The sequence below is a fragment of the Aotus nancymaae genome, unplaced genomic scaffold, assembly GCF_030222135.1.
Source record: "Aotus nancymaae isolate 86718 unplaced genomic scaffold, 86718_ANA_hifiasm-v0.15.2.pri h1tg000028l, whole genome shotgun sequence".
NCBI classification, from domain to species: domain Eukaryota; kingdom Metazoa; phylum Chordata; class Mammalia; order Primates; family Aotidae; genus Aotus; species Aotus nancymaae.
The window spans coordinates 39,271,857-39,298,892 of record NW_026988441.1 but is presented as its reverse complement, the minus strand read 5'-3'; the positions used below and the strand labels follow the sequence as shown (position 1 = coordinate 39,298,892).

General features: G+C 52.7%; 1 protein-coding gene across 4 annotated transcripts in view; it reads left to right on the top strand.

Moving 5' to 3' along the window:
* UHRF1 (ubiquitin like with PHD and ring finger domains 1) overlaps positions 1 to 26,669 on the top strand; it is a 50,096-nt gene extending 23,427 nt beyond the window's left edge. For 2 of the 4 annotated variants that reach the window (XM_064382049.1, XM_064382050.1), the window contains 12 exons: positions 3,633 to 3,733; positions 3,850 to 4,036; positions 5,774 to 5,897; positions 5,989 to 6,096; positions 7,750 to 7,854; positions 9,657 to 9,763; positions 13,149 to 13,311; positions 13,397 to 13,534; positions 18,304 to 18,439; positions 18,589 to 18,761; positions 20,946 to 21,050; positions 25,227 to 26,669. In XM_064382049.1, the coding sequence (XP_064238119.1) occupies positions 3,633 to 3,733; positions 3,850 to 4,036; positions 5,774 to 5,897; positions 5,989 to 6,096; positions 7,750 to 7,854; positions 9,657 to 9,763; positions 13,149 to 13,311; positions 13,397 to 13,534; positions 18,304 to 18,439; positions 18,589 to 18,761; positions 20,946 to 21,050; positions 25,227 to 25,373 (1,594 nt within the window). In that variant the 3' untranslated portion in view covers positions 25,374 to 26,669. Of the gene's footprint in view, positions 1 to 3,632; positions 3,734 to 3,849; positions 4,037 to 5,773; positions 5,898 to 5,988; positions 6,097 to 7,749; positions 7,855 to 9,656; positions 9,764 to 13,148; positions 13,312 to 13,396; positions 13,535 to 18,303; positions 18,467 to 18,588; positions 18,762 to 20,945; positions 21,051 to 25,226 lie in introns of all 4 variants that reach the window. The other 2 variants (XM_064382047.1, XM_064382048.1) reach the window with 1 other exon arrangement.
* The last annotated feature ends 367 nt before the right edge of the window (positions 26,670 to 27,036 follow it).

Below are 27,036 nucleotides of genomic sequence, written 5' to 3'. Positions count from 1 at the left end.
GCCAGGCTGGAGTGCAGTGGCTCCATCTCGGCTCACTGCAACCTCTGCCTCCTGGGTTCAAGTGATTCTTCTGCCTCAGCCTCCCAAGTAGCTGGGACCACAGGCGCACGCCGCCACGCCTGGCTAATTTTTGCATTTTTAGTAGAGATGGGGTTTCACCATGGCCAGGATGGTCTCGATCTCTTGACCTCAGGATCTACCTGCCTTGGCCTCCCCAAAGTGCTGGGATTACAGGTGTGAACCACTGCACCCGGCCTTCATAGAATTCTTTTTTTTTTTTTTTTTTTTTTTGAGGCGGAGTTTCGCTCGTTACCCAGGCTGGAGTGCAATGGCGCGATCTCGGCTCACCGCAACCTCCGCCTCCTGGGTTCAGGCAATTCTCCTGCCTCAGCCTCCTGAGTAGCTGGGATTACAGGCACGCGCCACCATGCCCAGCTAATTTTTTGTATTAGTAGAGACGGGGTTTCACCATGTTGACCAGGATGGTCTCGATCTCTTGACCTCGTGATCCACCCGTCTCGGCCTCCCAAAGTGCTGGGATTACAGGCTTGAGCCACCGCGCCCGGCCCATAGAATTCTTTAATAAGATCATGGTCCAGGCAGAGTGGCGGACGCCTGTAATTCCAGCAGTTTGAGAGGCCGAGGCAGACAGATCACTTGAGGTCAGGAGTTTGAGACCATCCTGGCCAACATGGTGAAACCCCGCCTCTACTAAAAATACAAAAATTAGCTGGGCATGCTGGTGTACACCCGCAGTCCCAACTACTCGGGAGCTGAGTCAGGAGAATCACTTGAACCCGGGAGGCGGAGGATGCCTTGAGCTATGATTGTGCCATTGTACTCTAGCCTGGACAAAAGGGCGAGACTCTGTCTTAAAAAAAAAAAAATCTTTAGTGGTCATGGAGATCTGGAGACATCTTTTGGGGGAACCTTTATGAATTGAACTTCTTTGATGGTTATAGGACCGTCTGGGTTGTTTCACCGTGGTTGAGCTTAAGTACTTTCTGGGTTTTGGGGAATTAGCCGGTTTCTCTGAGCATCAAGTCGTTGGTGTTTCTTTATTCTCTGATGCCCGAGGATGTAGTGAGGTCCCTGTTTTATTCTGATACTGGTAATTTATGTGTTTTGTCTTCATTTTTGTGAATCTTTGCCAATTTTATTACTAGGATCTTAGGCCTTTCCCTGCTCATTTATTTGTACAGCAAGAATAAGACAGTTATTTTTATTTATTTCTTTTTTTTTGAGGCAGAGTCTCACTCTGTTGCCCAGGCTGGAGTGCAGTGGCCTGACCTCAGCTCACTGCAGCCTCTGCCTCCCGCGTTCCAGTGATCCTGACCTCAGGTGATCCACCTGCCTCGGCCTCCCGAAGTGCTGGGACTATAAGCCTGAGCCATCGCACGCTGCATAAGACAGTTTTGTTTTGGTCAGGTTTTTTTTCTTCTTCTTTTTTTTTTTTTTTGATAGGGTCTTGCTCTGTGTCTGGCGTACAGTGACAAGCTCTAAGCTCACTGTAGCCCCAACCTGCTGGGCTCAAGCAGTCCTCCCACCTCAGCCTCCCAAGTAGCTGGGACCATAGGCGTGTACCACCATGCCTGGCAATTTTTTTGTTTTTTTCTTTTTAGTAGCGATGGGAGTCTTTCTATGTTGCCCAGATTGGTCTTGAACTTTGAAGTTCAAGTGATCCTCCTGCCTCAGCCTCCCAAGGTATATTGGGATTATAAGTATGAGACACTACACCCAGCCTTAGAATATGTTTCTTTTGGCCGGGTGTGGTGGCTCATGCTTTTGTAATCCCAGCACTTTGGGAGGCCGAAGTTGGTGTATCACTTTGTCAGGAGTTTGAGACCAGCTAGCTAACATGGTGAAACCCTATTTCTACTAAAAATACAAAAAAATAGGCCGGGCGTGGTGGCTCACGCCTATAATCCCAGCACTTTGGGAGACTGAGGTGGGTGGATCACGAGGTCAAGAGATCGAGACCATCCTGGTCAACATTGTAAAACCCTGTCTACTAAAAATACAAAAATTAGCTGGGCATGGTGGCGCACGCCTGTAGTCTCAGCTACTCGGGAGGCTGAGGCAGGAGAATGGCTTGAACCCAGGAGGCAGAGGTTGCGGTGAGCCGAGATTGCGCCACTACACTCCAGCCTGGGTAACAAGAGCAAAACTCTGTCTCAAAAAAAAAAAAAAATTAGCTGGGTGTGGTGGCGGGCACCTGTAATCCCAGCTACTTGGGAGGCTGAAGCAGAATTGTTTCAACCCAGGAGGCGGAGGTTGCAGTGAGCCGAGATCATGCCACTGCACTCAAGCCTGGGTGACAGAGAGAGGCTGTGTCTCAAAAAACAAAGAATGTTTTTTTTTTTGGAAATTGAGTCTTGCTCTCTCACCTAGACAGAGTTCGGTGGTGTAATCATAGCTCACTGCAGCCTTGAACTCCTGGGCCAAGGCCACCCTCCTGCCTCAGCCTCCTTTTCCCTAACCCTTTATTTGTTGAGGAATTCTGGTCGTTTGTCCCAGGGTGTACAAACGGCTCTGTCCAGACTGTATCGATGTCCAGTAGGTGTCACTTGCTGCCGACATCTGTGCTACCTGTGAGCTGGCGGGTCAATGTGTTCCCACACTGTCCCAGAGCCACGAGGCACGAGCCACATGTGCCGGACTTGAAACGTGGCCAGGAGGGCCTGGAATGGACTGTGAGCATAAAATACACAGGGGCTTTCAGAGACCTGGCACAGAAGAAGAATGTAAAGTAGCTCATTAATAACGTTTCATATTCGTTCCCTGTTGACATAATCTTTTGTCTACACTGCGTTACATGAGACATATTCCAGTTACTTCCGCCCATGTTTAACTCAAACGTGCTTGTTAGAAAATTTAGAATTACACATGCAGCGTGTGTTCACGGCTCAAATTCTGTTTTCCTCAGACGTTGCTGATGGAGATGTCGATTTATTGATCTCGGGGGGTCAGTTTCACTCACAGGAGTTCTTGTATTTTGATGTAGGCCATTGGATCAAACGTTGCCTTTTTTTTTTTTTTTTTTTTCTTTTTGATGAGACTGAATCTCCCTCTGTCGCCCAGGCTGGAGTACAGTGGCGCCATCTGGGCTCACTTTAGCATCTGCCTCTCAGGTTCAAGTGATTCTCCTGCCTCAGCCTGCCAGGTAGCTGGGATTACAGGCGTGCACCACCACTCACGGCTACTTTTCGAATTTTTAGGAGAGACAGGGTTTCACTATGTTGGCCAGGCTGGTCTTAAACTCCTGACCTCAGGTGTTCTGCCCGCCTCAGCCTCCTAAAGTGCTGGGATTACAGGCGTGAACCACGGTACCTGGCCAACCTTTATGAGTCTTGCTTGTCAGGTCGTGTTAAATCGGTTCTCCTCACCCAAGGGTTAAACTCATTCTCTCCAGCGTGTCCTGCAGTGACACTCTGGTTTCCATGTTTTGGTCTTGCTTCTGATGCGTGCCGCTTTGATTGCTAGGGGGTGTAGCTGAGCTGATGCCCCAGGCTCCTAGAAGCCTCCCATCCAATGTCCTGAGGACCAGTGGTGTTCAGGCGCCCCGAGGGTAGGTGTAGAGGCCTCGGCGGGGTCAGGCAGCCGGAATGTTCCAGCGCCCTCATTCCTTGCAGGGATGATTCTCTGAACGACTGTCGGATCATTTTCGTGGATGAAGTCTTCAAGATCGAGCGTCCCGGCGAAGGGAGTCCCATGGTCGACAATCCCATGAGACGTGAGTTGTGAGCCCGCCTTTCCCCGTCTTCTGAGGTGGGCGCGGGGCAGGGGCTCCTGTCCCGCCTCTGGCTTGGCCGGGCCCCGCCAGAGCTGACCCTGCCGCCCCGTGCTCAGGGAAGAGCGGGCCGTCCTGCAAGCACTGCAAAGATGATGTGAACCGGCTCTGCCGGGTCTGCGCCTGCCACCTGTGTGGCGGCCGGCAGGACCCCGACAAGCAGCTCATGTGTGACGAGTGTGACATGGCCTTCCACATCTACTGCCTGCAGCCGCCCCTCAGCAGCATTCCCAGCGAGGACGAGTGGTGAGTGCAGCCCTGCCCGGTGCGGGGAGACCCCATCGCCTTCCACAAACCCCTAGAGGGGCAGTGAGAAGAAACAGGCGAGGGGTGGGCAGGGGGGCTCACACGTGCAATCCCAGTGCTTCGGGAGGCCAAGGCAGGAGGATCGCTGGAACCCTGGGGTTCAAGACCAGCCTGAGCAACATAGGGAGACCCTGTTTGTTTTCATTTTTTTTGTTTGTTTTTTAGATAGTCTCACTCTGTTGCCCAGGTTGGAATGCAGTGGCGCGATCTCGGCTCACTGCAACCTCTGACTCCCAGGTTCAAGCGATTCTCCTGCCTCAGTCTCCTGGGTAGCTGGGACTACAGGCACCCGCTACCACGCCTGGCTAATTTTTGTATTTTTAGTAGAGATGGGGTTTCACCATGTTGGCCAGGATGGTGTCAAATTTCTGACCTCAAGTGATCTGCCTGCCTCAGCCTCCCAAGGTGCTGGGATTACAGATGTGAGCCACCACGCCCAGCCTGGAGATCCCATTTCTACAAAAAATGTGAGAAAACTTGCTGGGTGTGGTGGTGCTCACCTGTGGTCCTAGCCACTTTGGAAGCAGAGGTAGGAGGCTTGCTGGAGCCCAGGAGGTTGAGGCTGCAGTGAGCTGTGATTACGCCACCGCACTCCAGCCTGGGTGATGAGAATGAGATCCTATTTCTTTAAAGAAGGAAAAAGGGGATGAGGAAATCTCCCCATGTTCCGTGAGTGGGCGAGACCTCTGGCTGGACCGGGAACAGAGTGCAGAGGGCTTCACAGCTTGTTTGAGAGGCGGTCTCAAAGCCACTGTGTTCCTGGCGCACGTGATGATAACTACAAACGTGGATGGGGAGGAGGCGACGCGCTAGGCTCAGGTCTGGGGACCTGTGTCTGTTCGTGGTCATTTCTTCCTCCAGCGCAGGAGTAGGTACTGTTGTCGCCCTGCGCCCTATCGTGGAGATGGGGAAACTGAGTCCACAGCGGTGAGAAGGCACCTGTGGAAGCTGCCGGTGGCTTTCCCACGTCCCACGCCGTGTTCTCTCTCACTGTTAGAAGATCCATGGAATTCTCAGTGGAAGACCCACGGAGAACCTGCTTTTTCTTTCTTTCGTTTTTTTTATTTTATTTTATTTTTTTGAGATGGAGTCTTGCTCTGTGGCCCAGGCTGGAGTGTAGTGGTGGGATCTCGGCTCGCTGCAACCTCTGCCTCAGCCTCCCCGGTAGCTAGGATTACAGGTGCCCACCACCGTGCCCGGCTAACTTTTATATTTTTAGTAGACATGGGGTTTCACCATGTTGGGCAGTCTGGTCTTGAACTTCTGACCTCAGATGATCCACCCACCTCAGCCTTCCAGAGTGCCGTGATCAAGGCGTGGGTCACTGTGCCCGGCCTAGTTAGAATGAATTTATTTTTTTTTATCCTTTTTTTTTAATATCAAGACGGGGTTTCACTATGTTGGTCAGGCTGGTCTTGAACTCCCGACCTCAGGTGATCCGCCCGCCTTGGTTTCCAAAGTGCTTGGATTACAGGCGTGAGCCACCACGCCCAGCCTAGTTAGAATGAATTTAAATGTAAATGGCCTCATGTACCAAGTGGACTGTGATGTGGACAAGGCAGGATGGTAATGGTGCCAGGCAGGGACAGCCATGTCTGTGGTGTGTGGGCAGAGGGCACTGGTTGGCTGGGATGTCTGCCAGGCTGGGTGTGGGCAGTGACAATCCCGACCTCACAGGTACTGCCCCGAGTGCCGGAATGACGCCAGTGAGGTGGTGCTGGCGGGCGAGAGGCTGAGAGAGAGCAAAAAGAAGGCGAAGATGGCGTCGGCCACATCGTCCTCACAGCGGGACTGGGGCAAGGTGAGGCGGGTCCTCCTCCCCACGCGCCCGGTGCCCCTCCCTGCCTGCCAGGGCTCACGCTGTCATTCCTTTGTGTCTGTGACTCGGACAGGGCATGGCGTGTGTGGGCCGCACCAAGGAGTGCACCATCGTCCCGTCCAACCACTACGGACCCATCCCGGGCATCCCCGTGGGCACCATGTGGCGGTTCCGTGTCCAGGTACCTGCAGCATCCCAGGGCTCCTCCTGCTTTTCTGGGGCAGTTTCTCCTGGCCTTGGCCAGCCAGGGTTCCGGGTGGTTATGGGATTGCAGCGGTGCCTCAGCTGCCCGAGGAAGGGTGCGGAAAGCCTGCACATCTGGGTTTACTCACCAGGGACCTGAAATCACTCCTCGGGGGCGGGGACCCGTGCTCCTCTGCTCAGAGGCGTGTCGGGTCATTTCCAAAGCGCCTGTTCCAGGGAGGAGGTGGCATCTGCCGAAAGGGACCTGTCTCAGCCCTGGTTGTGATCTGTGACTGGGGCGGCCCCCGTCTGTGACTGGGCGTTGACGGTGCTGGCTGCCGTCAACGGTGGGCCGTGTGTCATGGCAGACAAGACACTTCAGCACTAGGGACGTTGGAGCCAGATGGTTGTGTTGGGTGGGGCCGTCCTGGGCACTTCGGGGTGCTGAGCAGCGTCCCTGGCCCCACCCACTCCATGTTCTCCCAAGTCCTGACAACCAGAAACGTCTGGAGAAGTCTGAGTGTCCCCTGGGAGGCAGGATTGTCCCTGCGTGAGACGCACTGAGCTCCCAGCACAGCCCTGTATTTCCCATGCTCAGCAGCCAGCCCGGGTCCTATGCTCAGGCCAGGGCCTCTCGGGGCGTCTTGTGAAGTGAGTGGCAGGCTGGGCCTCCCCCTGCCTAGTGAAAGCCGGCTTTTATATCAAAACCTCATTTAAAACTCAGTCCTGCCAGCAGATACTCGTCATTCCACTTTTCTTTTTTCTTTCTTTCTTTTTTTTTTTCTTGAGACGGAGTCTTGCTCTGTCCCCCAGGCTGGAGTGCAGTGGTGCAATCTCAGCTCACTGCAACCTCCACCTCCTGGGTTCAAGTGATTCTCCTGCCTCAGCCTCCTGAATAGCTGGGATTACAGGCACCCGCCACCATGCCCGCTGATTTTTGTATTTTTAGTAGAGACGGGGTTTCACCATATTGGCCAGGATGGTTTCAATCTCTTGACTTTGTGATCTGCCTGCCTCAGCCTCCCGAAGTCCTGGGACTATAGGTGTGAGCTACCATGCCTGGCCAGTTTTCTTTTTGAGATGAAGTCTTACTCTTGTTGCCCAGGCTGGAGTATAGTGGTATAATCTTGGCTCGCTGCAACCTTCCTCTCTGGGTTCTAGCGATTCTCCTGTCTCCGCTTCCCAGTAGCTGGGATCTCAGACACTCATCACTTCGCCTGGCCAGTTTTTGTGTTCTTAGTAGAGACGGGGTTTTACCTTGTTGGCCAGGCTGGTCTTGAACTCCTGACCTCAAGTGATCCACCTACCTTGGCTTCCCACAGTGCTGGGATTACAGGCATGAGCCACTGTGCCCAGCCACATCACCCCCACTTTCTAGAAGCTGATGTGCGGTGCATGAGAGATCAGCAGTGAGGCCGCCCCACGCACATGTGATGGGGCTGGAATTCACGCCAGCTGTTGTCATGGTGCGGCTCAAACTCCGGCTGTCTCTGGCCGAGCAACACATGCAGTAGGTGGCCCGCAGGCCTGACGCGTTTGGCGTAAGAGTGAGACCACTGGCTCCTCGGGGCAGGAGGAGGAGAAGGGCGGGTGGAGCTTCTCGGAAGCAACATTGCAGAGGACGCCATGTGTGTCTTGGTGGCATCCTCAGGTCAGCGAGTCGGGCGTCCATCGGCCCCACGTGGCCGGCATTCACGGCCGGAGCAACGACGGAGCGTACTCCCTCGTCCTGGCCGGGGGCTACGAGGATGACGTGGTGAGCGTGCGCGTCGGGGAGGGGTGAGGAGGGTTGCTCTATTTTTTTTTTTTTTTTGGATAGTGATAAAATACATATACCAAAATTTCCCATCCTAGCCATTTTTAAGTGCTCAGTTCCCAGCAGCATGAAGTATATCCCCATTGCTATGCAACCATCCCCACCATCATCTCCAGAACTTCCTCACCTTCCCCACGAGACATCGTCCCCACGAAACACTCCCCGCCCCCTCCCAGTCCCTGGCACCCCCCATCCTTTCTCCCTCTGTCAGTCGGACAACTCTGGAGACCTAGGAGTGGAATCACACAGGATGTGCCGTCCTGTACCAGGCTTCTGTCGCTCAGCCTGACGTCCTTGCTTTGTCCACCTTAGCGCATGTGTCAGGATTCCCTTTTGTTACACAGCCGAGTCCGAGTCCTATTCTGCTGTGTGGAGGGACCACTCTGTTTTTCCTTTCTTTTTTTTTTTTTTTCTTTTTCTTTTTCTTTTTGAGATGGTCTCCCTCTGTCACCCAGCCTGGAGTGCAGCGGCACGATCTCGGCTCACTGCAACCTCTACCTCCTGGCTTCAAGCAAATCTCCTGCCTTAGCCTCCTAAATAGCTGGGACTACAGGCACGTGCCACCATGCCTGGCTAATTTTTTTGTAATTTTTAGTAGAGATGAGGTTTCACCATCTCGACCAGGCTGGTCTTGAACTCACGACCTTGGGACCACACTGTTTTTATCTGTCTGTCTATCCGTGGGCGCTAGGGTTCCTTCCCCACCCCTACCCCTGCTTTTTTTTTTTTTTGAGATGGAGTTTGGCTCTTGTAGCCCAGGCTGGAGTGCAGTAGCGTGAGCTCGGCTCACTGCAACCTCTGTGCCCCAGGTTCAAGCGATTCTCCTGCCTCGGCCTCCCAAATAGCTGGGATTATAGGCACACATCACCACACCCGGCTAATTTTTTGTATTTTTAGTAGAGCTGGGGTTTCACCGTGTTAGCCAGGATGGTCTCGATGTGATTCGTCTGCCTTGGCCTCCCAAAGTGTTGGGATTACAGGTGTAAGCCACTGCAGCCGGCTTGTTTTTTGTTCTTTTGGGTGTATACCCAGAAATGGAATTAATGGGTCCTATGATAATTCTATGTTTAGTATCTTTTTTTTTTTGGAGACAGGGCCTTACTCTGTCACTGGCTGGAGGGCAGTGGTGTGATCACAACTCACCACAGCCACTACCTCCTGGGCTCTAGTGATCCTCCCACGTCTGCCTCCCAAGTAGCTGGGACTAAGGGACTGCAGGCGTGCATCACCACCCCCAGCTCATCTTCGTATTTTTTTTTTTTTTTATGTAGTGATGGGGTCTCCTTAGGTTGCCCAGGCTGGTCTCGAACTCCTGGGCTTCAGTGATCCTCCCAGGTCAGCCTCCCAAGAAGCCGGGACTACAGCCATACACCGTCACGCCCAGCTAACTTTTGTGTTATTTTGTGGTGATGGGGTTTCACCATGTTGCTCAGGCTGATCTCAAACTCCTGAGCCCAAGTGATCTTCCCGCCTCAGCCTCCCAAAATGCTGAGGTTCCGGGTGTGAGCCACCGCGTCCGGCCCTCCGTTTAGTTTCTTGAGGACACATCACTGTTTCTGCAGTCGCTTCGAAGTTCTTCCTTCCCACCCGCAATTTACAAAGGGCTTCACTTTCCCCACATCCTCACCAACACTTGTTAACTTTCTGTTTCTTTGAAAGTGGCCGTCCCGGGGGGTTGGTTTTCAGTGGAGTCTCTTTTTGGCCTCTGCGGAGGGTTCACCCAGCCTTCTTGTCTGTTTCAGGACCATGGGAATTTTTTCACATACACAGGTAGTGGTGGCCGAGATCTTTCCGGCAACAAGAGGACGGCGGAACAGTCCTGTGATCAGAAACTCACCAACACCAACAGGTTCGTGGAATCGGCCTTCTTACTTCCTCGCCAGCACACATCTGCACAGTCCTTGGTTCTGTTTTGGGCCTCATGTCCAGCAAGTGATAGTCTCATTAGGAGTGTGGTAGAACATAGAGATGGCTGCCGTTTGGTTCCTCCTTTTGAGATGGCCCTTTGCTCTTTTCCCCCAGGCTGGAGTGTAGTGGTGGGATCTCAGCTCACTGCAACCACCGCCTTCTGGGTTCAAGCGATTCTCCTGCCTGAACCTCCCAAGAGGTTGAGATTACAGGCATATGCCACCACACCTGGCTGAGTTTTGTATTTTCAGTTGAAATGAAGTTTTATCATGTTGGCCAGGCTAGTCTTGAACTCCTGACCTCAGGTGATCCGTCCACCATGGCCCCCCAAAGCACTAGAATTACAGGTGTGAGCCAGTGAGCCTGCCATGTGCCACACATTGTGAGCCATGCAGATGGATGAAAGCAAACTTTCCTATAAAAGGCCAGATAACAGGTATTTATTTTTTGTTTGTTTTTTTGAGACAGTCTCTCTGTAGCCCAGACTGAAGTACAATGGCACAATCTCAGCTTACTGCAACCTCTGCCTCCCGGGCTCATGGGATTCTCCTGCCTCAGCCTCATGAGTAGCTGGGATTACAGGTGTTTGCCGCCCTGCCCAGCTAATTTTTGTGTTTTTAGTAGAGACAGGGTTTTGCCATGTTGGCCAGGCTGGTCTCGAACTCCCGACCTCAAATGATCCGCCCATCTTGGCCTCCCAGTGTTGGGATTACAGGCATGACCGTGGGCCTGGTGGCTCATGCCTGTAATTGTTGCACTTGAGGAGGCCAAGGCTCGAGGATTGCTCAGGTGCAGTAGTTCAAGACCAGCCTGAGCAATGTAGTGAGACCCTGTCTATGAAAAGTAAAAATAACAAAATTAGCTGGGTGTGTTAGCACATTCCTGTAGTCACAGCTACTCAGGAGGCTGAGACAGGAGGATCACTTGAGCCCAGGTGGTCAAGGCTGCAGTGAGCTTAGATTGCACCACTGCATTCCAGCCTGAGCAACAGACTGAGATTTTATCTCAAAAAAAAAAAAAAAAAACCTCCAAAATAGATTTCTTCAGCTATGCAGGTAACACAATCTATTCAGAGAACCTGTTCAGCTCTTGAATCTTAGCACAAATTCAGCCATAGACCATATGTAAGTGAATACACAAGGCTGCGTTCCTGTGAATTTTATTTGCAAAAGTATGTGATGGGCCAGCATTTGCTTGGCCCCTGATTACAGGATAGGGACGGACTTTTTCAGCATAAAAACCATCATAAACCCCAAAGGAAAAGAGATTCGATTATCTAAATATTATAAATATATTACATAAATAAATCCTAGAAGTTAAAAGGCAGATGACTAGGAAGAGTCTCTGACATGACACGTGATGACTATGTCTTTATTATATAAAGAGCTGTTGCAAATCAAGAAACTCATAGAGCCAGGTACGGTGGTTCACGCCTGTAATCCCAGCACTTTGAGAGGCTGAGGCAGGCGGATCACCTGAGGTCAAGAGTTCAAGACTAGCTTGGCCAACGTGGTGAAACCCCGTCTCTACGAAAAATACAAAAATTAGCTGGATGTGGTGGCGGGTGCCTGTAATCTCAGCTACTCAGGAGGCTGAAGCAGGAAAACTCTTTGAAACCGGAGGCAGAGGTTGCAGTGAGCCGAGACTGAGCCATTGCACTCCAGCCTGGGCGACGGGAGCGAGACTCCATCTAAAATTAAAAAAACAACACACAAGAAAAACTCATAGAAGAAAGAAAATACAAACTGAGGCCGTGGTGAGATCCTATTTATTTCCCCTATAAAGTTGGCCAAGAATTCTAAAAGGTTGAGGTAGGTCGGGGAGTGGACTATCACTCCACTGTTGGTAGAAACACGAACTGGGACTATCCTTCTGGAAATCTCTTCTGCCTGTTTGTTTGAAGAGCTTTATAAATGATCTACTCATGACTCCGTAATTCCGCTTTGAAAAATGTGTTTAGGACGGCTATGGCTAGGTAAAAAATGTAAGAGGGGCCGGGCGCGGTGGCTCACACCTGTAATCCCAGCACTTTGGGAGGCCGAGGCGGGTGGATCATGAGGTCAAGAGATCGAGACCATCCTGGTCAACATGGTGAAACCCCGTCTCTACTAAAAATACAAAAAATTAGCTGGGCGTGGTGGCGCATGCCTGTAATCCCAGCTACTCAGGAGGCTGAGGTAGGAGAATTGCCTGAACCCAGGAGGTGGAGGTTGTGGTGAACCAAGATCGCGCCATTGCACTCCAGCCTGGGTAACAAGAGCAAAACTCCGTCTCAAAAAAAAAATGTAAGAGGTAGTAATGTTTTCCATATCATTATCTGAAACAGCAACAGCATGCCTGTACACACACACACACACACACACACACACACACACACACACAGTATCTAAAAAAGGGATGGGCCAGGGGTGGTGTGTCACATGCCTGTAGTTCCAGCACTTTGGGAGGCCAAGATGGGAGGATTGCTTGGGGCTAGGAGTTTGAGACCTGATTGTGTAACATGAAATGACGAAAAATTAGAATTAAAATTTTTTTTAAAAGTTAGCTGGCTGTGGTCGTATGGGTCTATAGTCCCAGCTTGGGAGCCAGAGGTGGGAGGATGGTTTGAGCCCAGGAGGCTGCAGTGAGGAGGCATGGTCAGCTACTGCATTCCAGCCTGGATGACAGAGTGAGACCCTGTCTCTTTTTTTTTTTCTTTTGAGATGGAGTTTCACTCTTGTCGCCCAGGCTGGAGTGCAGTGGCATGATCTTGGCTCACTGCCACCTCTACCTCCCGGGTTCAAGCAATTCTCCTGCCTCAGCCTCCTGAGTAGCTGGGATTACAGGAATGCGCCACCACACCCGGCTAATTTTGCATTTTTAATAGAGACAGGGTTTCTTTCTTTCTTTTTTTTTTTTTTGCAGCAAAGCTCCCAGCATAAGAGACGGGGTTTCACCATGTTGGTCAGGCTGGTCTTGAACTCCCTACCTCAGGTGATCCGCCTGCCTTGGCCCCACAAAGTGCTGGGATTACAGGTGTGAGCCACTGCACCTGGCCTATTCTGTCTTTTTTTTTTTAAAACTGTGTGTGTGTATGTGTGTGTGTGTGTGTATATGTGTGTGTGTGTGAGCCACTGCGCCCAACCTAATTTTTGCATTTTTAGTAGAGATGGGGTTTCGCCATCTTGGCCAGGCTGGTCTTGAACTCTGACCTTAAGTGATCCATCTGCCTCAGCCTCCCAAAGTGCTGGGATCACAGACGTGAGCCACCGTACCCGGCCCCCGTGGTTTCTTTTTGTGTGGCATATCCTCACCTATAACGCACAGGGTCCTGGTTCTCCCCTCAGGGCGCTGGCTCTCAACTGCTTTGCTCCCATCAATGACCAAGAAGGGGCCGAGGCCAAGGACTGGCGGTCAGGAAAGCCAGTCAGGGTGGTGCGCAACGTCAAGGGCGGAAAGCACAGCAAGTACGCCCCCGCCGAGGGTAACCGCTACGACGGCATCTACAAGGTGAGTCCCCTCGGGGAGGCCGAGGAGTCCGTCCCCGCCGGGGCTGCCTCTGACGACGCTGCTGCCTGCTGCCCGCTCCCCGCAGGTGGTGAAGTACTGGCCGGAGAAGGGGAAGTCCGGGTTCCTCGTGTGGCGCTATCTCCTGCGGAGGGACGATGACGAGCCCGGCCCTTGGACGAAGGAAGGGAAGGACCGGATCAAGAAGCTGGGGCTGACCATGCAGGTGCGTCCGGGATGGGGGTTGGCCCTTGGGGAGGCTGAGGTGGATGGATCACTTAAGGTCAGGAGTTCAAGACCAGGCGGGCCATCGTGGTGAAATCTCGTCTCAGCTAAAAATATAAAAATTAGCCGGGCATGGTGGTGGGTACCTGTAATCCAAGCTACTTAGGAGGCTGAGGCAGGAGAATTGCTTGAATCCAGAAAGTCGAGGTTGCAGTGAGCTGAGATGGTGCCACTGCACTCCAGCCTGGGTGACGGAGCGAGACTTTGTCTCAAAAATAGGGGCACGACTGGGCTCCGTGATAGCTCTGGCACTTCCCATCTGGGCAGCCTGGGCGCCAACGTGTCGTGCTTGGAGGCTGTCATCACTGCAGTCACAGAAGGGGCCCGCCCTGGGCGTGTGGCACTCGTGGTCTGGCCCACGCCGAGTCCTGTGGGATGCCTCCTGTCCCGGGCCCCAGCTTTCCTGTTTTCTCTCTGATCCAGAACCATTTCCAGGGCCCCAGCTGACGGCACTGCCTTAGCTGTCCTATATAAATCCCCAGCCAGGGGGTGATGGGAAGGCACAGATGACATTTGCGTCTCCGCCTGCCGCATCTGAGTTTAAAACCAGACTCGCTTCTCTTCATTCTGTCTGTAAAGGGATCGCTGCAGATCAGGCAGGCATCTGGTCTCTTCTGTTTTCACTTGGCTCATCCAAAAAAAAAAAAAAAAAAAAAAAAAGGCAGAAACAAACCAACCAAATCGGTGGAATCCAGAGAGGTCCGGATGGGAACATGGGGAGGATGAGCGCCCGCGAGCCATCTCACCTCCTCGCCGCCGCTGCTGTGGGAGCTGCCGAGAGCTTGTTCAGCGAGCAGCGCGGGGTTTTTGCTGCACAATTAGGGTGTTTGTTTTTTTTTTTTTTTTTTTTTTTTTTTTTTGAGACGGAGTTTCGCTCTTGATACCCAGGCTGGAGTGCAATGGCGCGATCTCGGCTCACCGCAACCTCCGCCTCCTGGGTTCAGGCAATTCTCCTGCCTCAGCCTCCTGAGTAGCTGGGATTACAGGCACGCGCCACCGTGCCCAGCTAATTTTTTGTATTAGTAGAGACGGGGTTTCACCATGTCGACCAGGATGGTCTCGATCTCTTGACCTCGTGATCCACCCGCCTCGGCCTCCCAAAGTGCTGGGATTACAGGCGTGAGCCACCGCGCCCGGCCACAATTAGGGTGTTTTCTGTCCGTTACGCGGAGTTGCTTTCCAGCAGATGAGTTGTTGTGGGACTATTTAGGGAATCTTAATTGCTGTAGAGAGCCTGATATCGCCTCCCGGGGGCGGTCACCAAGGTTGTCTTTTGAACAGGTTTGTGCAGTGGGGAATTTCACAAGCTGAGGAACTAGGGAGAAAAATAGTAACAAGAGAGAAAGCCTCAGCTTCTGGTGGGAGTAGGATTTTTTTTTTTTTTTTTTGAGATGGAGTTTGGCTTGTCCCCCAGGCTGGAGTTCAGTGGCACGATCTGAGCTCACTGCAGCCTCTGCCTCCCGGGTTCAAGCAAGTCTCCTGCCTCAGCCTCCCCGGTAACCGGGATTACAGGCATGTGCTACCATGCCTGGCTAATTTTGTGTTTTTAGTCAAGATGAGTTTTCACCATGTTGGCCAGGCTGACTCAAACTCCTGATCTCAGGTTATTTACCTACCTCTGCCTCCCAAAGTGGTGGTATTACAGGTGTGAGCCACCACTCCCAGCCAGTTTTTTATTTTTTTTATTTTTTGAGACAGAGTCTTACTCTGTTGCCCAGGCTGGAGTGCGGTGGCGCGATCTCAGCTCATTGCAACCTCCACCTCCCAGGCTCAAGCGATTCTCCTGCCTCAGCCTCCTGAATAGCTGGGATTACAGGCATGTGCCACCATGCCCGGCTAATTTTTGTATTTTTAGTAGAGGTGGGGTTTCGCCATGTTGGGCAGGCTGGTTTCGAACTCCTGACTTCAGGTGATCCACCTGCCTTGGCCTCCCAAAGTGCTGGGATTACAGGCATGAGCCACTGACCCTGGCCAGGAATTTTTTTTTTCTTGAGATGGGGTCTTACTCTGTATCCCAGCCTGGTGGGTGTCATCTCAGTTCACTGCACTCCGCCTCTCGGTTCCCGGTTCAAGCAATTCTCCTGCCTCAGCCTCCTGAGTAGCCGGGATTACTGGCTCGTACCCCTATGTCCAGCTAATTTTTGTATTTTTGGTAAAGATGGTGTTTCACCATGTGGGCCAAGCTGGTCTTGAACTCCTGACCTCAGGTGATCTGCCCGCCTTGGCCTCCCGAAGTGCTGGGATTACAAGTGTGAGCCACTGACCCTGGCCAGGATTTTTTTTTTTATGACTGTCATCTTCATTGCAACTTAAAGGGTGTGAAAGGATACTGAAGATTTATCGAGGCACTGGAGAGTCACATGTGACTGTAGGTGCCCTCAAAATAGGGGAATGATGCCCTGTGAGGACAGGGAGGGCCGGAGTCCTCAGAATAATCAGAGTTTGGTAAACTAAGGCCCCGGGGTCAGGTGTTCATCAGTGAAGTTTCTGGAGAAGCAGTCACGCTCCTTCACTGCAGTAACCTGCCCTCTGCTTGAGGTCCAGACCCGTAAGGCTGGAAAACACTTACCGTAGGGGGCCGTAGAAGCTAACGTGTGCCCACCTTCATGTAAATGGCTAAGATAACAAAATCTTATTGATGGGATGTGACGCTGGACACTTCACCACCCTTTGCTCGTGTTAAATGCGCTTAACCGGGCCCTGCCATGTGGAGCCTGGCCGATTATGTCCTCTTCTCCTCTTGTTCCCAGTGAAGCTTTGGGATTAGACAGGATTAGCCATTGCTCGAGGCTCCGCAGTTAAGGAAGAGCTGAGCCCACAGGTGTCCCCCACTTACCAGAGTCCCCAGCAGATGCCCTGAAATCAGAGATAGTACTGAACCCTAGATACAGAATTTTTTTTTTTTTTTTTTTTTTTTTTTATGAGAGGGAGTCTTGCTCTGTCGCCCAGGCTGGAGTGCAGTGTCACGACCTCAGCTCACTGCAACCTCCACCTCCCCATGTTCAGGCAGTTCTCTTGCCTCAAGCTTCCGAGTAGCTGGGATTATAAGCACGTGTCACCATGCCCAGCTTATTTTTGTATTTTTAGCAGAGACGGGGTTTCCCGATGTTGGCCAGGCTGGTCTCGAACTCCTGCCCGCCTCAGCCTCCCAAAGTGCTGGGATTACAGGCATGAGCCACTGCGCCCGGCCATAATGTTTTGTTTTTTTTTTTTTTTTTTGAGACAGAGTCTCGCTCTGTCGCCAGGCTGGAGTGCAGTGGCACGATCCTGGCTCACTGCAATTTCGGTTTTCCGATTTCAAGCAATTCTCCTGCCTCAGCCTCCCGAGTAACTGGGACAACAGGCACGCACCACCACACCTGGCTAATGTTTTGTACTTTTAGTAGAGACGGGGTTTCACCATGTTGGCCAGGATGGTCTCAATCTCTTGACCTCGTGATCCGCCCGCCTCGGCCTCCCAAAGTGCTGGGATTACAGGCGTGAGCCTCCGCGCCCGACCCATAATGTTTTTTTGTATACGTATACTCGGGTGACGAAGTTTCACTGATACATTAGGCACAGTATGAGATTTGCATCTTCTCCTTCTCATGTTGGGTTCTCTTTAGCATATTCAAATTGCCAGCGTCACTACTCTTGCACTTTGGGGCCATTATTTTTATTTTTGAGACCAGGTCTCACTTTGTCGCCTAGGATGGAGTGCAGAGGTGCGATCATAGCTCACTGCAGCCTCAAGCTCCTGGGCTCAAGCAATCCTCCTGCCTCAGCCTCCTGAGTAGCTGGGACTCCAGGCGTATGTGACCATGCTGGGCTAATTTTTGTAGTTTCTGTAGAGAGGGGATCTTGCTAGGTTACCCAGGGTGTTCTCAAACTCCCTGCCTTGGCCTCCCAAAGTGCTGGACTTCTTTAGTAAAAATTATAATGTTTAATATTAGTATTTTATATTTAACCTGTAATCCCAGCACTTTGGATGACTGAGGCAGGTAGATCACCTGAGGTCAGGAGTTCAAGACCAGCCTGGCCTACATAGTAAAACTCCATCTCTACTAAAAATTAAAAAATTAGCTGGGTGTAGTGGTGGGTGCCTATAATCCCAGCTACTCATGAGGCTGAGGCAGGAGAATTGCTTGAACCCAGGAGGCAGAAGTTGCCGTGAGCTGACATCATGCCACTGCACTCCAGCCTGGGCAACAGTGAGACTTTGTCTCAGAAAAAAAAAAAAAATGTATATTTAATACTAAATCGTATTTAATGATGATTATAATTATAATACATTATTATTCAACAATGGGCCAGAGGCCATTAGTAAGTGAAACAAGGGTTCCTTGAACACAGGTACTGCGATAAGACAGGTGCTGAGTGACTGCTGGGCGGGTACCTGGGACAGCGAGGAGACGCTGGACAAAGGGAGGGTTCACATCCCTGCAGGACGATGCCGTGTTTTGTCACGCCACTCAGAACGGTGTGCAATTTACAAGTTAGGAATTGTTTCTGGAATATTCCATGTAACATTTTCAGTTGACTTTGGGTCACTGAAACCTCATCAAAACAAGATAAAGGAGGACTCCCCTGTGCTCTTCAGGAGATCGGGGGTCAGGTGCGTTTGGAAACCCAGACCTGGCAAGGGGACGGGAAGAGTGGGCTCTAGGTAGTGTGCGGACCATTCCAAATGGCCCCAAAGGCTGACTGGCACCCGTCCTCCTTCTCCTGCAGTATCCAGAAGGCTACCTGGAGGCCCTGGCCAACCGAGAGAGGGAGAAGGAGAACAGGAAGAGGGAGGAGGAGGAGCAGGAGGGGGGCTTCTCGGCCTCCAGGACGGGCAAGGGCAAGTGGAAGCGGAAGTCACCAGGTGGGCATCTCGTGGACATGGGAGCAGGTGGGCATTGTGGGGGTGTAGGGTCGGTATCTTGTGGGCATCTCGTGGGCATGGGGCAGGTGGGTGTCTCTCCGGCAGCTCTGGCAACGCGCCCCTCCCTCACGCACCCTGCTGTCTTCTAGGAGGTGGCCCAGGCAGGGCCGGGTCCCCGCGCCGGTCGTCCAAGAAAAGCAAGGTGGAGCCCTACAGCCTCACGGCCCAGCAGAGCAGCCTCATCAGAGAGGACAAGAGCAATGCCAAGCTGTGGAATGAGGTCCTGGCGTCACTCAAGGACCGGCCAGCGAGCGGCAGCCCGGTAGGCACGTGCGGCTCACTCGTCCCCCTGATTTGCACGGGAAAATGTACGAAGCCTATTTACCGTTTTCGCCATCTCGGTGGCACTGAGCACGTCCGTGTAGTTGTGCAACCATCACCATCATCACCTCCAGAGCTTTCTCCTCTCCCCAGACGGAAACCCTGGCCCTGGGAAACCCTTACTCCCTCCCTGGTGTCCCCTCCCTGGCCCTGACACCCCCTCCTGGGCCCCAGCACCCGCTCCCCGGCCCTGGCACCCCCTCCTGGCCCCCGCCGTCCTCCGTTCTGTTGGTGTCCCCTGGGACTGTTGGAAAGTGACCCCAAGCCTAAGAGTGCAAAGCAACTCACATCTCACAGCTCTGGGGCCGGGTGCCCGACATGGGCCTTGCTGGGCTAAAGTCAGGGCACGGGCAGGGCCAGCCCCTCCTGGGGGCTTTGGGGGAGACCCTGATTCCAGCCTTGCCCAGCATCTAGAGGCACCTGTCTCCCTCGGCTCAGGGCCCCTCTCTCCTCCTTCGCAGCCACAGCGCATGCTCTTCCAGTCTCTGTCTGACTCTCACCCTCCTCCCTTCTCTCGGGAGGACCTCGGGGTGACATCAGGCTCCTCCGCCTCACCCAGGATGCTCTCTCAGCTCCAGATCCTTCACTCAGTCCCATGTGCTATTCCTCCTCGGCTGTGGATGGTGACACAGTTGGAGGTCCCAGGATGCAGCTGTGGCCAAGGCCATCTCGGGGGTTCCTCTTCTCCCATTTCCTTCAGGCCATGCTCTTCACGGGGTTTTCTCCCATTCGCTCGCTGTCTCGGCTGCACCCCCCCCACCCCCCACTCCTCATGCTTCACTTGTGTCTATTTGGTCCCCACACTTAGCTCCAAGCAGGAGGAGGTGCCTTTCAAGTCATCCGCGGCTGGGCTCCTGGCGGCCCGTGTGGGTGTTCAGTATGCCTTATGCCAGCAGAGCAGAGACCCATCCCTCCGGAGAACCTTTCTTTCTTTTTTTTTTTGACAGCATCTTGCTCTGTCACCGAGGCTGCAGTGCAGTGGCACGAACACAACTCACTGCAGCCTCAAACTCCCAGGCCATGCCTATTTTTATTTTTTTATTTCTGTTTTTTTAAATTGAGATAGAGTTTCGCTTCTGTTGTTTAGGCTGGAGAGTGCAATCTCATGATCTTGGCTCACTGCAACTTCTGCCTCCTGGTTCAAGCGATTCTCCTGCCTCAGCTTCCCGAGTAGCTGGGACTACAGGCACCTGCCACCACGCCTGGTTAATCTCGTATTTTTAGTAGAGACAGGGTTTTACCCTGTTGGTCATGCTGGTCTTGAACTCCTGACCTAAGGCAATCCACCCGCCTCGGCTCCCAAAGTGCTGGGATTACAGGTGTGAGCCACCATGCCTGGCCTATTTTTTAAAAACTTTTTTTGTAGAGATGGGGTCTCACTGTGTTTCCAGGTTGGTCTTGAACACCTGGCTCAAGTGATCCTCCCGACTCGGACTCCCAAGGTGCTGGGATGACAGGTATTAGCCACTGCATCTGGCCAGGGGCAAAAGCCCTGTCTTGACTGAATGTGGGCATGCTTGGTGGTGCCAGCTGGTCGCATCCGGGTCCTTCCCTGAACCATTGAGGCCCGTGTCCCTGCACTGGCTGCACCCCATCCTCCCCACTTGGGGTGTTGGGGATTTCTGGTGAGGCTCATGCCTCTTGGGCCTCTGTTTTTCCTTTTTCTTTTTGAGATGGAGTTTCCCTCTTGTTGCCCAGGCTGGAGTGCAGTGGTGTGATCTCAGCTCACTGCAGCCTCTGCCTCCTGGGTTCAAGCAATTCTCCTGCCTCAGCCTCCCAAGTAGCTGGGATTACAGACATGTGCCACCGTACCTGGCTAATTTTGTAGTTTTAGTAGAGTAGAAACAGAGTTTCTCCATGTTGATTAGGCTCGTCTCAAACTCCCAACCTCAGGCGATCCACCCTCCTCGGCTTCCCAAAGTGCTGGGATCACAGGCGTGAGCCACCGCGCCCGGTGAGCCTCTGTTTTTCTCATCTCAGAATGGGGGCGATTGTGGCCCCCGCCTCCTGGAGTGAGGCTGGGAACAGAATTAGAGGTCCCCGGTGCATGCTTAGCAGGAGGCTGCCGATCTCTGGGAGCCCTGATTCCCGGGTCTTTGCTGGCCTCACACCTGCTTCCTTCTAGTTCCAGATGTTCCTGAGTAAAGTGGAGGAGGCGTTCCAATGCATCTGCTGTCAGGAGCTGGTGTTCCGGCCCATCACGACCGTGTGTCAGCACAACGTGTGCAAGGTGAGCAGGACTGCTGCGGGAGCCGGGTGGAAGGTTCTGGAAGGATTACCTGACCTCCAGTTCCCACAGCCGCTGCTGCAGATGGGGGCTCGTTGGCTTTGCCCCGCTCGCTCTGCAGCCATTCTCGAGGCCTTGTTGACTGCTTTTGGGGCGGCCTGTATTACGATGGAGGTCTGGAACATTCTACCCCCAGCCTTGTGGCCAAGGGGCCAGGGTGGGAGAGGATGGACCACAGTCCTGCCCCAGGGTCTGGAGAGGGAGGTGTGAGTGAGGTGCACATCCTCTAGGGGGCAAGAAGGAAGGCTTCCTGGAGGAGGTGGTGTTACAGGGCGGCATCCCAGATACCTGGGACAGCAGGTGATGAAGAGGCCTGGATGGGAAGCCAGCAGTGGGGGCCTGCAGTGGCTCTGGGGATTGGGGTGGTGGCCCAGCATGGGCTTTAGACTCAGGACAGGTGGTCTGTCTTAGGAGGGAAACATCCCTACTGATGCTTTTCAAAGAGATTGACTTGGGCAGGACAGGGTCTCTTCCCCTCTGTGCTGTGGGCATTGGGGCCAGATCATTCTCTGGGTTGGGGCCATCCTGGGCACTGCAGGGTGCTGAGCAGCATCCCTGGCCCCCACCCACTCCATGCCAGGAACGCCCTGCTAGTTGTGACAACTAGAAATCCCCAGACACCTCCCAGTGTCCCCTGGGGGCATAACTGCCCCCACCCACTCCATGCCAGGGGCGCCCCACTAGTCGTGACAGCAGACATCCCCAGACACCTCCCAGTGTCCCCTGGGGGCATAACTGCCCAAGTGGGCAGTGTGGGTCTGGGTGATGGTTCCTCTGCTGTGACCTCTGGCTAGAGCCGCCAGTCCCGATGGACAGGTGTGGAAGGGACTGACCCTGCCCCCACTCGGCTCTCCCCTGGCCTCTGAATCGCCGCTGGTTTTCCTTTTAACTGCAGTCCCGCAATCCTCCTCTCAGCCTCGGCCCACACCCCTGGGTCTCGGAGCTCATATTTGCCTTCATGGCAGGAGACAGATCAGGGAAGGTCAGGAGACGGAGTGTCCCTGGTCACCCCCATGGCATCTCTGCCTCCTCGGCCCCCGCCTCCTTCACTCTTTGGCCTGAGTCCTTTCAGCTGTGTGGGCCGCCGAGTGGCCTGAGTGAGGTGGCAGAAGGGGCGAGAGGCCGTGGTGTGTTTGGGGCTGGTGGTCCGAGTCTGAGCCGTCTCTCACCTCTCAGCCGTGAATGGCTACTGATCGCCCCAAGCCTCAATTGCCCAGAGTGAGAAGGGGCCTGGGGACACTGTGCTGGCCGCCAGGTTGTCCTGAAGGTCCCGGCTCAGCCCCTGGCAGGAAGGAGGTGCTAGGGAGGTGGGCACAGGCAGAGGCCTGGCTGTGGGGGGTGCTTGGAAGAGGGACACCTGGTAGCCCCGACTGTAGGAAGGACTGTGGGATGTTGTGAAACCACCTGTCCTGTGTCTTAGTGTGAAGGTGCGCAGAAGTGCTGAGAATGTAGAGGAAGGGGCTGACTGGCGTCACCGTGTCCCCACCATCTGTCCCTGGTGCTCTGTTCCGACTCGAGAAACTCAGCATCTGAGGGGTTCTGGGAAACAGGCTGTGACCTTCCACAGTGATCTTTTTAAATTAAAAACTTGAGGCTGGGCGTGGTGGCCCACGCCTGTAATCCCAGCACTTTGGGAGATCGAAGTGGAAAGATCACTTGAGGTCAGGAGTTCGAGACCAGCCTGACCAACATGGTGAACCCGGCCTCTACTAAAAATATAAAAAAATTAGCTGGGCATGGTGGCAGGCCCTGTGATCCCAGCTACTCGGGAGGCTGAGGTAGGAGAATTGCTTAAACCCTGAGGCAGAGGTTGCAGTGAGCCGAGATGACACCATTGCACTCCAACCTCAGTGTCAGAGTAAGACGCTTTCTCAAAAAAAAAAAAAAAAATTGAAAAAACATTTAGAGACAGTACCTTGCTCTGTCTGGCAGGCTGGAGTGCAGCGGCACAGTCATAGCTCATCACAGCCTTGAATTCCTGGGCTAAAGGGATCCTCCTGCCTCAGCCTCCTGAGCAGGTGGACCTACAGGCATACACCACCATGACTGGCTAATTTTTGTATTTTTTGTGGAGATCGGGGAGGGGGGTCTCACCTTGTTGCCCAGGCTGGTCTTGAACTTCTGAACTCAAGCGACCCACATGCCTCAGCCTCCTAAACAGCTGAGATCACAGGTGTGAGCCACCATGCCCGTCCAGGAGTTTTTTAAAATAGCAAACAATGTCCAGGCGTGGTGGCTTACACCTGTCACCCAGCACTTTGGGCGGCCGAGGAGAGTGGATCACTTGAGCCCAGGAGTTTGAGACCGGCCTGGCCAACATGATGAAACCCTGATGAATTCAACATGATGAATCTCTACTACAAATTCAAAAATCAGCTGGGCGTGGTGGTGGGTGCCTGTAATGCCAGCTACTCAGGAGGCTGAGACACGAGAATCTCTTGAACCCAGGAAGTGGTGGTTGCAGTGAGCCAAGATCACGCCATCGCCCTTCATTCGGCCTGGGTGACAGAGCGAGACTCCATCTTAAAGATACCAAACAAAAGCCACAGGCTGCCAGGGGCACAGGACTGTTGACTGTTTCTGGGCGTGTCCCCCGTGTTACCACTGCCCTCGTCCAGCTGTGTGACATTATCCTGCAGGCATGTGCCACCGCGCAGGTGTGCATTGTCTCACTCCTGCCTGGCGCGCAGCCAGCCCTGTGGCGTCTTGCCTGTTTGTCTGCTTGGGAAGTGGAGGCTCCAGACCTCTCAGCTCTGTCTCCTGGCTTCTTCCCCATGCCCGACTTGGTTAGTTGAGCTTGAATTTAGGAGTCTGAATCCACCAGACTTGGTTCCTTCCTCCTTTTCCCCTTTGTCCTCATTGATGTGTGTTTATTTTTTTAAGTTTTCCTATTTTTTTATTATTTCTTTTTTAGAGATGGGGTTTCACAATGTTGGCCAGGCTGGTGTTGAACTCCTCACCTCAGGCGCTCCACCCACCTTGGCCTCCCAAAGTGCTAGAATTACAGGCGTGAGCCACCGTGCCCAGCCCTATGTGTTTATTTTTTATTTTTATTTTCGAGACAAGGTCTTGCTCTGTCGCCCAGGCTGGAGTGCAGTGGCGTGACCGTGGCTCACTGCAGCCTCAGCCTCCCTGGGCTCCTCTTACCTCAGCCTCCAGAGTATCCATGCCTGGCTAATTTTTATTTTTTATTTTTTTGGAGACAGAGTCTTGCCTTGTTGCCCAGGCTGAAGTGCAGTGGCATAATCTCAGTTCAGTGCAACCTTTGCCTCCTGGGTTTAAGATATTCTCTTGCCTCAGCCTCCCAAGTAGCTGGGACTACAGGCATGTGCCACCGTGCCCGGCTAATTTTTGAATATTTATTTGTTTTTGAGACGGAGTTTCGCTCTTGTTGCCCAGGCTGGAGGGCAGTGGCGCTACCTCAGCTCATTGCAACTTCCACCTCCCGGGTTCAAGCAATTCTCCTGCCTCAGCCTCCTGAGTAGCTGGGATTACAGGCGCCCAACACCACGCCTGGCTGATTTTAGTAGAGACAGGGTTCTACCATCTTGGCCAGGCTGTTCTCTACTCCTGACCTCCTGATCCGCCTGCCTCAGCCTCCCAAAGTGTTGGGATTACAGGTGTGAGCCACAACGCTCGGCCTGATGTGTGTTCATTAAGCACCTACTGTATACACCGTGCTTGGTGTTGGAGACAACACAGCCTCAAAGCTCAGGGAGCCCCTGGCCTGTCGTAAGTAGATAAGCACGTTAGTATGTAAGATGGCTCCACAGGCGGAGGGAGAGGTGCCGTTGTGAAGGCAGAACGGGGCGAGGCGATAGGACTGACTGCCTCTGATACTCTAGGGAGGTGTCAGGGAAGGTCCCTTAGAGGGTGTGACTTGAGCCAAGCTTTTACTGATGAGAGCCTCGGGGTGAGTAGACCCGTGAAGCCACGTGACCTGCCGGGGACAATAGCCCGGAGGCTGGGTGAGGCCAGGCTGGTGCTGGGCAGCGGGTGGAAAGTGAGACTGAAGGTCAGGAGGGGCCTCTGGACCTTGTGAGACTGTCCCCGGGAGCGGTGGCCAGGAGCAAACCCGATGGTGTGGATGGCTTCTCACTCTGCCGCTGTGTCTTCCAGGACTGCCTGGACAGGTCATTCCGGGCACAGGTGTTCAGCTGCCCCGCCTGCCGCTACGACCTGGGCCGGAGCTACGCCATGCAGGTGAACCAGCCTCTGCAGACCGTCCTCAACCAGCTCTTCCCCGGCTACGGCAACGGCCGGTGATCTCCAAGCACTTCTTGACGGGCGTTTTGCTGAAAACGTGTCGGAGGGCTCTCTCATCGGCCTCGGTGTTCTTCTTAGTGGGCTTAACTTAAACAGGTAGTGTTATCTCCGTTCCCTAAAAAGGTTCGTCTTCCTTTTTTTTTTTTAATTTTTATTTTTCAAATCTATACATTTTCAGGAATTTATGTATTCTGGCTAAAAGTTGGACTTGTCAGTATTTTGTGTCGTGTTTTTTTTGGAAAACATAAAAGCCTGCAATTTCTCGACAAAACAACGTAAGACTTTTTTAAAGATGGAATCAGAAACTTCGTGGCGTGGAGGCTGTTCACGTTTCTGATGTCAGGTTCTCAGAAGCTGCTGCCACCGGCTCTAAGAAGGCCAAGGTCAGAGCAAGCATCTTTGGCTTTGTAGCATCTGAAGTCCAGTGACATGGTTCCCCGTGGTGGCCCGTGGCGTGGCGTGGCTCAGCTCTCTGTTGAAGTCGCAAGGAAAAGAGAAAACACCTCAGGCCCGGTTCAAACCTTTCTCTCAAAGCCATCCCCCTCCAGACTGCTTGGCATCTGAGATCCGCGTGAAAAGTCCTCTGCCCACGTGAGCAGGGAGCTGGGGCCACACAGAAATGGCCTCGAGGGGACTCTGCTCCACGTGGGGCCAGGCGCGTGGCTGATGCTGTCCGGCGAAGGTGGCCACGGACGGACGGCAGCACACGAAGCCACGTTCAAGTGCCTTTGGTTCCTTCCTCCTTTGCAAAGACGACAGTCTTTGTTGTTAGCACTGAATTGTTGAAAATGCCAACCAGATTCTAGAATCTGCGGTCATCCAGTTCTTCCTGACACCGGGTGGGTGCTTGGGAACAGTTTGAGTCTTACAGATCATTTAAATTCAATTTTTTAACTCTGCAATTGAGAACTTACAAGAGGGATTTTTTTTTTTTTAACGGACACATTTTCTAAATGAATTTTTTTTGTAGTTTACTGTATATGTACCAGGAAAGATATAACGTTAGGGGTTGGTTGTTTCTGTTTTTGTATTTTTTTTTTTAAAGGGTTTGTTAATTTTTCTAATTTTACCAAAGTTTGCAGCCGATACCTCAATAGAACAGGGATATTTTAAGTCACATACCTGCAGACCGACTGGAGCGATTTTATTTTTAAAGGGTTTTTTTTTCACTTCCTTATTCTTAGATTATTAATGTATTAGGGAAGAAATGAGGCAATTTTGTGTAGGCTTTTTCTAAAGTCCAGTACTCTTTGTCCAGATTTTAGATTCTCAGAAAATAAATGTTTTTCACAGACATACGTGATTGTGTCTTTGTATCTGCAAACTGCTTTGGAGCTTTCTGTGCACTTGTGTGCAGTGTTTTACAAAGTTCCCAGGAAAAAACTGGGACCCAGGAGATGAGGGGTATGGGCTGAGGTTCTAACCACAGCTCAGGAGGTGGCGGGCTGTTGACATTGCAGTGTGGAGCACAGCGGTCAGCAAACCACAGCCAATGGGGCCCGAGTCAGAGCACTGCCTGTCTTTGTAAATAAAGTTTTATTGACACCACCACACTCATTTCTTTATGCACACAATGGCATTTGCGCTGAGTAGGTACAGCAGAAACCATCTGGAACAGAGCTGAAAACTAGCTGGGTGGCAGAGCTTGCTGGTCCCTTCTCTC